We start from the raw sequence: 11,419 nt of genomic DNA, 5'->3' as shown, positions 1-11,419 counted from the left end.
ATGGTAAAAAGTGGCACCTGGGTAACTGTCAATCTGAATGTCTGAGTTTGGAAATGGAGGGATTCTGTTGAGATTAGAATCCCCCAGGAAAAGAACAGGCTTTTTCCCTTTTATATTCCAATCAATAACCTTACGTTTTGGCCTTGCTAGGTGGTAAGAGGGTCTGAAAAGAGTGCAAGGTGCAGGGGGATTTTCTGCTTGGGATTGGTGTGAGTGTTTTGAGGCGCCAGTTGGGGACTGTTTTCTTGGCAGCACTTTTGGGCCTGGATGGGAGGGTTCAGATTGGGTAGGTTCTGGGTCTTGTTTTCCCTTAGGATACCCTTTCATCATGTTAGACTTATTAGTGCTGCCTTTACTCCCTTGTCTGGCGCCTCCTACAGGAGAAAGGGGAAAGGTTGTTATTATTTTTGTGTCCATCAACAGTGGGGTAAAAGTTGTGTCAGGTGTAGAAAAAAAACCGGGGGTGCCGGGGCCTATAGGGGTGGGGAAAACTTTCTCCACTCTCATCTGAGGGTGAGAAAGGGGGGGGCTGGCTCCATGCGAAGTGACAGTGTCTTCTGTTTCCTGTACCTGTGCATAGGATGAAGAGGGAAAGGAAACCTGGGTTGAATAGGGTTTTAGGGTTAGGGTTAGGGTTAGGATTAGAAATGAGGTTAGGGTTAGGGTTACGCCTAGGGATAGGGTTAGGGATAGGATTAGAAATGAGGTTAGGGTTAGGATTAGAAATGAGGTTAGAGTTAGGGTTAGGGTTAGGATTAGGGATAGGGTTAGGGTTAGGATTAGAAATGAGGTTAGGGTGAGGGTTAGGGTTAGGGTTACGCCTAGGGATGGGTTAGAGTTAGGGTTAGGAGTAGAAATGAGGTTAGGGTTAGGGTTAGGGTTAGGGATAGGGATAGGGTTAGGTTTAGGTTTAGGATTAGAAATGAGGTTAGGGTTAGGGTTAGGGTTACGCCTAGGGATAGGGTTAGGGTTAAGAATAGAAATGAGGTTAGGGTTAGGATTAGAAATGAGGTTAGGGTTAGGAGTAGAAATGAGGTTAGGGTTAGGGTTTGGGATAGGGTTAGGGATAGGGTTAGGAGTAGAAATGAGGTTAGGGTTAGGTGAGGGGAATTATAAAACGTCTGCCTAAGCAGGAATGCACTGGCACACAAACCTTCTGTTTACCTTAGTTGATTGGCGATTTCGCCGTTCAGCAATTTTCATGGAGCGAAAAATAAAAACAGGTACGTTTTAGGTCCGGAAAATTGTAGGTTACTATATAATTATGTATTATTCCTAAGGAGAAATGGGACATAAAAGAAGGGAATGTACACCATATATATATATATATATATATATATAAAAAAGTAGATGTATAAAGTACTTTTAAAAAATAGGTGCTCGTTCATAAACACACCATAAAATCAATACAATAAATTACATACATTTCACTTCATACATATCATATAAAAATAAAATATGGCTAGTCATTCCCTCTCAATGTCGTTCACCATACTCCCAGGTAAGTATTTTATATTTTTTTATATTTTTATATTTCATTTAACCCATTAGGATAGACTGTATTTAATTTATTAATCCAAATTCTTTCTCTCCACAGTCTCCTTTTTCCGGACCAAGCCGTCCCTGCTTCCAGGCCTGTGATAAGGAGGTTCTCCCAGCCATGATCTCTAAAATGTAGGTAGATTGCGGTAGACTTTGTAGTTTGTCTTATACTGTACAAATGTTGTTTCAGCCGCATACGTAAACTATTTTTTGTCTGTCCAATATACCATTTGTTACAGGTTTTGCATTCAATGCCGCACACCAAATTGGACGAATCAAGCTGGAAGACCTCCCGCACTGCTGCAGTCAGATGAGTATATTTATTTGTGATAAATGAATTTATTTTAAAATGCGACTGCAACGGATCCCGTCGCTCGGTCCCCAAAGATGCCGTCACCAACTGATCCTTCAGGTTTCTACCCCTCCTATAGGCTGCTATAATTCTAAAATCCCGGAGAGGGTCTATTTTGGTTTGTGCTATTTTAAAATTGGCTTTAACGATTTTATTTAATTCGAGGGCGGCCGGTGCATAAGTTGAAACAAAAGGGACCAGATGTTTATCGTCCCTCCCTTCTGCAGGTTTACTCCCCCCACTAAACATCTGCTGGACCTCCACTTGGATGCCGCGGAGGAAGGTCTTGCTATAGCCCCTCGGTCTCAGGGCCCGGAAGAGGGTCCGAGTCGCCGAACGCACATCCACCTCCGCCACACAGATCCGGCGAAACCTAATCAGTTGGGATTTGACAATCCCCCTGTAGGTATGCCTGGGATGGTAAGAAGATCTGTGCAGCAGAGCATGGGTGTCCGTCGGCTTAAAATAGACCCTCGTCCCAAGACCCACCCTCCCATCCTCACCATCCTCCACAAACACCTCAGTGTCCAGAAAATGTATTTTCTCTGGATGTAATTCATATTTAAATGTTATGGAAGGATGGTGTTCGTTGAGCGTTGACATAAAATTCCGAAAGTCTGGTTCCCCATGGGGCCAGACTCCAAAAATATCATCCAGATACCGCAGATACAGTGTTGGCAGTTTGTGGCATTTGGGGAAGACAGTTCGCTTTGCATAGGCGGGAGCAAACTTCTTCCCCATCGCCGTACCATGAATCTGTAAATAATATTTATCATTAAATACAAAGTCATTTTTGGTTAAACCCAACTCCAACAACCTCAAGATAGCTGCATCCGGTCTATTTGGATCTGGGTGCCTTACCAAAATATTCTGAACAGCCTGGAGTCCTAGGTGAGTATCAATATTAGTGTACAGAGCATCTACATCTATAGAAAATAACATGGCGCCGTGTGGAAATTCTACGGTCTTAAGCTTGTCAACAAAGGCATATGTATCTTTGATATAACTATGATGAATTTGAGACAAGGGATTAAGAAAAGAGTCAATATATTCAGCAATCCTACATGATTCTCTCCCACAGTCAGACACAATAGGTCTTCCTGGGGGCACTTTATTAGGGATTGTCCACGTCACTGGATCTTTATGAATTTTTGGTAATAAATAAAGTTTTCTTGGACGTGGAGGATCCTCCCCATATAGGTAAACCTTCTGTTTTTTTGTTATTTTTTCTTTTTTACACAGATCGTCCAGGATTCCCCGGATTTGGACCTGCGTTTCCATCTGAATGGACTCCTTCAAAGGTAAGTAATGTTTTTTATTTTCAAGTTGTCTGTTTGCCTCTATTAGATATGATGTTTTATCTAAGATAACAATCTTTGACCCCTTGTCTGCCGGTTTAATTATTATATCTCTATTAGTTTTTAATTTTTCTAGGGCTTTTCTCTCCTCCTTAGAAAGGTTGCTGACCGGACGCACCCGGAAAGACGGTCTCCCGAAGCCCCCCACATCCCCCCCGACTAGGTCCCTAATGGGGTCTGATGTTAAATCCTCCCCAGGTTCCCAGCTGGAGGGTAAAGTGAAGGGCTCTCGGGGGGGCCGCCAGACTCGAAGCCAAAGTGGTCCAGCAGCTTCAACCTCCTGTGATACTGGTGTAGGTCTCTCCTAAGACCCTGCCTATTAGTCTCCAATGGAGTAGGTATGAACAGGAGGCCTCTTTCCAAGAGAGTCTCCTCTGCCTTCGATAAATTATATAAAATTGACAAGTTTAAAATATTGGATCCCGTGGGGGTGAGAATTCTCGGTACCCCCCTGGGTAGTTTAATTGCTCCATCCAACCATCAAAAATCAAAGAAGCTGTTGTTTTTGTCCAGTGTACTCTGTCCCTTTGCACTTTAAAATCACTGTCCTTCACGCCCTTCAACACCCTATACCTCTCCCCGATGAACAAATTGACCCCACGTGCCAACACCTGAACGTCATGGTCTTGTCGCTCTGAGATCTGAATCAGTGGAATAAATATTTCTGCATAGGGAAATATTTTCTTGGCCTTTGTTACTAGAATACCAAATTGTTTGGCAATGGTATCTATACTGTTTAGCTTCAAACAGTTGTTCAGGCCCACCGAAAGGATCACCTTCTGCGTCTCTACACAGGGGGACAGCCTCCCGAGGATTCCCGTCAGGTGGAAAATGCGGGTCCCCGGGAAACTGTCAACCTGCACCAGTGGGCTGTTACACCGGGGAAGGTTGGCTAAATTGGAGTCCCCTATCACCAGCACAGGCCTCTCCACCGTCAATGACCACTCCCTCTTCCCCTCATCATTGGAGTGGTTCGGGTGTCTGGTGGGCCCCCGTGGGGAGGGCTGCATAGCGTCCTCAGATGCACCGAGCCCACCCGGTCCATCTCCTCTCTGGGTCACTCCTGTATCTACAGGACAGTGACCCATTCCTGACTCAGGTTGGGAGCTGGAGTCAATGGACTCAGAGATGGCCACTGCCACATTGGATCTAAATTTGGCCCCCACCACAAGGGGCTGTCCATTTGCTCCCCGAGGGGAAGATTCCTCCTCAAGGCTCGAATCATGCAGATCCAGATGGAAATTAGGATGAAAGTCCAGACCCTCCTCCGATGGTAAGGGGCTTTGAGCATGATGGATCTCTGCTGTGAGAGTCTGGACTCTCCCACGGGTGTTAGGCCCCTCAAATGTTTCCACTCCCATAATGGAAACAGGGCAAGTGGCAGTGTTGGGGGTAAGGAGGGGGTGGGAGCTCGGCAGAAGGCGAAGGCCAGGGTTAGGGCGTAGGTCAGGGCTAGGTCCGGGGTTCGGTTTCGGATCAGGGTTAGGGTCGGGGCCAAGGCCAGGGTAAGGGTTAAGGTTAGGATTGAGGTTAGGGTTAGGGTTAAGGTTAGGGTTGGGGTTAGGGTTAAGGTTAGGGTAAACATGGTTACAAACATGTTGACCCTTCTTCCATGGGTTAGGGTTAAGGTTAGGGTTAGGGGTAAGGTTAGGGCTGGGGTTAAGGTTAGGGTTGGGGTTAGGGTTAAGGTTAGGGTTGGGGTTAAGGTTAGGGTTGGGGTTAAGGTTAGGGTTGGGGTCAGGCCCAGGAGTAGGGCAGAATGGCCCGGTGAGCAATCCCGGACCCCCAGTCCAAAAGGGAGGGCCAGGGCCAGGGCCCGAAGGGGTCGGAAGTGGAGGCCATTCCCTCAAATCCATAACTGACCCCGGCTCCCGTATAGGGGGCCCAGCCCCCCCCCCCACGAGCGATGTCAAGGCGACAATGGAGGTGCCAGTCAGCCTGTTCTTGTATCTGGCTCGGCCATGGCGATGGCCTTCTCCAATGCCACCTGCTCAAATGGGGGAAGGGACTCGAGCCCCCCAGCCAACACTGCATCGTAATGATGTGTAAGGATGGAAAGATTCTGTTCCATCCACCGATCAGTGTTGGCCTTTACCCTCCCTGCGGTATCCGCATTAAGAGATGACGGCTTGATGAACGATGTTAATTTGTTCACCTGGTGCATCATCCCCACCGGAAAGATCCCAGATCGCTCTGATCTTTCCACCACCTCAGCATGGTGGATGGCCTGCAGGAGTGTAAAATACCTCTTCTGCAGGCTGGGCACACCATGTCGAGCGGTGTCAGGCCCACCATTATTGTTTTTCTTTACCTCAGGTGGAATATTGGGAGAAACCCTTCTCTCACTCCCTCTCCCCCCTCTTCTCACCCAATTAGACGGTCTCAATCTCTGTTCCATGAACAGAGATTGAATCAACAATAAAGTGCAAAACAGGGACAGCTGGAATTAAGTGCCAGAGTAAAACAAATAAAGTGCTTCTGTTAACATTTAAAAACAAGGAAATAAATAGGGGGGACACACAAAAAACTGACTGGATTTTCTTATAGTTTCCCCAATTTGCACAATTAAAAGATACGATTAAAAACAGCACTCTGTCCAAAGGAGGAGGGTAAAATAAATGTATTCCCTCCCCCCTAGGCACCAAGCCAATGGGGGGCTGGTAACCCCTGCAGGGGGGCCACTCAAAATAAACAAGTGCAAAATAAATTCAAATGTGCAAAAACACAGCAAAATAAAAACCACACTGTGTAAAACAAACCAAAAGGGGGTAATTAAAAATGTACCCCTAAAGGAGTGAGCTCCCAATGCCCAGACTCCCCAATGTGCAAATTATGCTTTAATAAAGTGCTGCAATTGTGCAAATAAATTCAGGAAATACGGGGGAAACCAGTAAATTTAAAACGTAAGTAGGGATCATAAAAGATCCAGGATTAAAAACAGTCAGTAGAAAGATTTAAAAGGTTAAAAGATTAAAAGGTTGAAATGAGCTCCTAACGTTTCGACACCATGTGTCTTCTTCAGAGGATAGAACCAGAATGAAGGGAAAGACACACATATATAGGGAACAAAGGGGGTGGAGGCAAAAAGAAGGATCCCTATTGGGTAAGTGCCATGGGGTAGGGCGGAGCTACTAAAAATCGACCAAACGACTAATTGGCCACCTGGTTGTGGAACACCAAACAATTCAGATAAATCTCCACAATTCCCAGGCCAACCACATCACAATTAAGAAAGTAAATATAAAAATATCCCACTGGAAATCAACTCCATGAAAAAACATTCCACAAAACGGTCACCTCCGTTGTAAAATTTAACCTACCCGATAAACGATTCCCCCAACTGAGTAGGCTTCTCTGGGATAGAGCTCCCAGAAAAAATATTATTCATATTAAAATGGAGGGCCAATGTTAAAAGTATTCAATAAAAACAGACAGGGTTTGTGGCGCTGGCCGGTCAGGTAAGGGGAATCATAAAACATCTGCCTAGGCAGGAATGCACTGGCACACAAACTAATCTCTTTTTTCTTCTGTTTACTTTTCAAGATTTGTGAATTGGCGATTTCGCGGTTCAGCGATTTTCATGGAGCGAATACAGTGATCTAGACCTGTGGTTCACAAAAATATTTATTTGTGATAAATTGATTCACTTTAAAATGTGACTGTAACGGATCACGTTGTTCGGTCCTTAAAGATGCCTGCACCAATTGATCTTTCAGGTTTTTATTTCTCCTATAGGCTGCTATAATTAATTGGCGACCTGGTTGTGGAACACCAAACAATTCCAATAAATCTCCACAATTCCCAGGCCAACCACATCACAATTAAGAAAGTAAATATAAAAATATCCCACTGGAAATCAACTCCATGAAAAAACATTCCACAAAACGGTCACCTCCATTATAAAATTTAACCTACCCTATAAACGATTCCCCCAACTGAGTAGGCTTCTCTGGGATAGAGCTCCCAGAAAAAATATTATTTATATTAAAATGGAGGGCCAATGTTAAAAGTATTCAATAAAAACAGACAGGGTTTGTGGCGCTGGCCACCATGTGTCTTCTTCAGAGGATAGAACCAGAATGAAGGGAAAGACACACATATATAGGGACAAGTTTAAAATATTGGATCCCGTGGGGGTGAGAATTCTCGGTACCCCCCTGGGTAGTTTAATTGCTCCATCCAACCATCAAAAATCAAAGAAGCTGTTGTTTTTGTCCAGTGTACTCTGTCCCTTTGCACTTTAAAATCACTGTCCTTCACGCCCTTCAACACCCTATACCTATCCCCGATGAACAAATTGACCCCACGTGCCAACACCTGAACGTCATGGTCTTGTCGCTCTGAGAAATGAGCTCTTAACGTTTCGACACCATGTGTCTTCTTCAGAGGATAGAACCAGAATGAAGGGAAAGACACACATATATAGGGACAAGTTTAAAATATTGGATCCCGTGGGGGTGAGAATTCTCGGTACCCCCCTGGGTAGTTTAATTGCTCCATCCAACCATCAAAAATCAAAGAAGCTGTTGTTTTTGTCCAGTGTACTCTGTCCCTTTGCACTTTAAAATCACTGTCCTTCACGCCCTTCAACACCCTATACCTATCCCCGATGAACAAATTGACCCCACGTGCCAACACCTGAACGTCATGGTCTTGTCGCTCTGAGAAATGAGCTCCTAACGTTTCGACACCATGTGTCTTCTTCAGAGGATAGAACCAGAATGAAGGGAAAGACACACATATATAGGGACACGTTTAAAATATTGGATCCCGTGGGGGTGAGAATTCTCGGTACCCCCCTGGGTAGTTTAATTGCTCCATACAACCATCAAAAATCAAAGAAGCTGTTGTTTTTGTCCAGTGTACTCTGTCCCTTTGCACTTTAAAATCACTGTCCTTCACGCCCTTCAACACCCTATACCTATCCCCGATGAACAAATTGACCCCACGTGCCAACACCTGAACGTCATGGTCTTGTCGCTCTGAGAAATGAGCTCCTAACGTTTCGACACCATGTGTCTTCTTCAGAGGATAGAACCAGAATGAAGGGAAAGACACACATATATAGGGACAAGTTTAAAATATTGGATCCCGTGGGGGTGAGAATTCTCGGTACCCCCCTGGGTAGTTTAATTGCTCCATCCAACCATCAAAAATCAAAGAAGCTGTTGTTTTTGTCCAGTGTACTCTGTCCCTTTGCACTTTAAAATCACTGTCCTTCACGCCCTTCAACACCCTATACCTATCCCCGATGAACAAATTGACCCCAGGTGCCAACACCTGAACGTCATGGTCTTGTCGCTCTGAGAAATGAGCTCCTAACGTTTCGACACCATGTGTCTTCTTCAGAGGATAGAACCAGAATGAAGGGAAAGACACACATTTTTAGGGACAAGTTTAAAATATTGAATCCCGTGGGGGTGAGAATTCTCGGTACCCCCCTGGGTAGTTTAATTGCTCCATCCAACCATCAAAAATCAAAGAAGCTGTTGTTTTTGTCCAGTGTACTCTATCCCTTTGCACTTTAAAATCACTGTCCTTCACGCCCTTCAAAACCCTATACCTATCCCCGATGAACAAATTGACCCCACGTGGCAACACCTGAACGTCATGGTCTTGTCGCTCTGAGAAATGAGCTCCTAACGTTTCGACACCATGTGTCTTCTTCAGAGGATAGAACCAGAATGAAGGGAAAGACACACATATATAGGGACAAGTTTAAAATATTGGATCCCGTGGGGGTGAGAATTCTCGGTACCCCCCTGGGTAGTTTAATTGCTCCATCCAACCATCAAAAATCAAAGAAGCTGTTGTTTTTGTCCAGTGTACTCTGTCCCTTTGCACTTTAAAATCACTGTCCTTCACGCCCTTCAACACCCTATACCTATCCCCGATGAACAAATTGACCCCACGTGCCAACACCTGAATGTCATGGTCTTGTCGCTCTGAGAAATGAGCTCCTAACGTTTCGACACCATGTGTCTTCTTCAGAGGATAGAACCAGAATGAAGGGAAAGACACACATATATAGGGACAAGTTTAAAATATTGGATCCCGTGGGGGTGAGAATTCTCGGTACCCCCCTGGGTAGTTTAATTGCTCCATCCAACCATCAAAAATCAAAGAAGCTGTTGTTTTTGTCCAGTGTACTCTGTCCCTTTGCACTTTAAAATCACTGTCCTTCACGCCCTTCAACACCCTATACCTATCCCCGATGAACAAATTGACCCCACGTGCCAACACCTGAACGTCATGGTCTTGTCGCTCTGAGAAATGAGCTCCTAACGTTTCGACACCATGTGTCTTCTTCAGAGGATAGAACCAGAATGAAGGGAAAGACACACATTTTTAGGGACAAGTTTAAAATATTGGATCCCGTGGGGGTGAGAATTCTCGGTACCCCCCTGGGTAGTTTAATTGCTCCATCCAACCATCAAAAATCAAAGAAGCTGTTGTTTTTGTCCAGTGTACTCTGTCCCTTTGCACTTTAAAATCACTGTCCTTCACGCCCTTCAAAACCCTATACCTATCCCCGATGAACAAATTGACCCCACGTGGCAACACCTGAACGTCATGGTCTTGTCGCTCTGAGAAATGAGCTCCTAACGTTTCGACACCATGTGTCTTCTTCAGAGGATAGAACCAGAATGAAGGGAAAGACACACATATATAGGGACAAGTTTAAAATATTGGATCCCGTGGGGGTGAGAATTCTCGGTACCCCCCTGGGTAGTTTAATTGCTCCATCCAACCATCAAAAATCAAAGAAGCTGTTGTTTTTGTCCAGTGTACTCTGTCCCTTTGCACTTTAAAATCACTGTCCTTCACGCCCTTCAACACCCTATACCTATCCCCGATGAACAAATTGACCCCACGTGCCAACACCTGAACGTCATGGTCTTGTCGCTCTGAGAAATGAGCTCCTAACGTTTCGACACCATGTGTCTTCTTCAGAGGATAGAACCAGAATGAAGGGAAAGACACACATATATAGGGACAAGTTTAAAATATTGGATCCCGTGGGGGTGAGAATTCTCGGTACCCCCCTGGGTAGTTTAATTGCTCCATCCAACCATCAAAAATCAAAGAAGCTGTTGTTTTTGTCCAGTGTACTCTGTCCCTTTGCACTTTAAAATCACTGTCCTTCACGCCCTTCAACACCCTATACCTATCCCCGATGAACAAATTGACCCCACGTGCCAACACCTGAACGTCATGGTCTTGTCGCTCTGAGATCTGAATCAGTGGAATCAATATTTCTGAAATGAGCTCCTAACGTTTCGACACCATGTGTCTTCTTCAGAGGATAGAACCAGAATGAAGGGAAAGACACACATATATAGGGACAAGTTTAAAATATTGGATCCCGTGGGGGTGAGAATTCTCGGTACCCCCCTGGGTAGTTTAATTGCTCCATCCAACCATCAAAAAACAAAGAAGCTGTTGTTTTTGTCCAGTGTACTCTGTCCCTTTGCACTTTAAAATCACTGTCCTTCACGCCCTTCAACACCCTATACCTATCCCCGATGAACAAATTGACCCCACGTGCCAACACCTGAACGTCATGGTCTTGTCGCTCTGAGAAATGAGCTCCTAATGTTTCGACACCATGTGTCTTCTTCAGAGGATAGAACCAGAATTAAGGGAAAGACACACATATGTAGGGACAAGTTTAAAATATTGGATCCCGTGGGGGTGAGAATTCTCGGTACCCCCCTGGGTAGTTTAATTGCTCCATCCAACCATCAAAAATCAAAGAAGCTGTTGTTTTTGTCCAGTGTACTCTGTCCCTTTGCACTTTAAAATCACTGTCCTTCATGCCCTTCAACACCCTATACCTATCCCCGATGAACAAATTGACCCCACGTGCCAACACCTGAACGTCATGGTCTTGTCGCTCTGAGAAATGAGCTCCTAACGTTTCGACACCATGTGTCTTCTTCAGAGGATAGAACCAGAATGAAGGGAAAGACACACATATATAGGGACAAGTTTAAAATATTGGATCCCGTGGGGGTGAGAATTCTCGGTACCCCCCTGGGTAGTTTAATTGCTCCATCCAACCATCAAAAATCAAAGAAGCTGTTGTTTTTGTCCAGTGTACTCTGTCCCTTTGCACTTTAAAATCACTGTCCTTCACGCCCTTCAACACCCTATACCTATCCCC

The 11,419-nt window shown here is 44.9% G+C and overlaps 1 protein-coding gene across 1 annotated transcript in view; it reads left to right on the top strand.

The window, feature by feature from the left end:
* LOC310823722 (glutamate--cysteine ligase regulatory subunit-like) overlaps positions 1-11,419 on the top strand; it is a gene marked incomplete at its 5' end in the record, with an annotated part of 27,901 nt that continues 16,482 nt past the window's right edge. Inside the window, one exon of the mRNA XM_083696574.1 lies at positions 1-21. Within this exon, the coding sequence (XP_083552700.1) occupies positions 1-21 (21 nt within the window). The remainder of the gene's footprint in view (positions 22-11,419) is intronic.

The sequence above is a fragment of the Argentina silus genome (genome assembly GCF_951799395.1).
Source record: "Argentina silus genome assembly, chromosome: Y".
NCBI classification, from domain to species: domain Eukaryota; kingdom Metazoa; phylum Chordata; class Actinopteri; order Argentiniformes; family Argentinidae; genus Argentina; species Argentina silus.
Note: the sequence above shows the minus strand (reverse complement) of the source record. Positions and strands in the feature narration are given on the sequence as shown.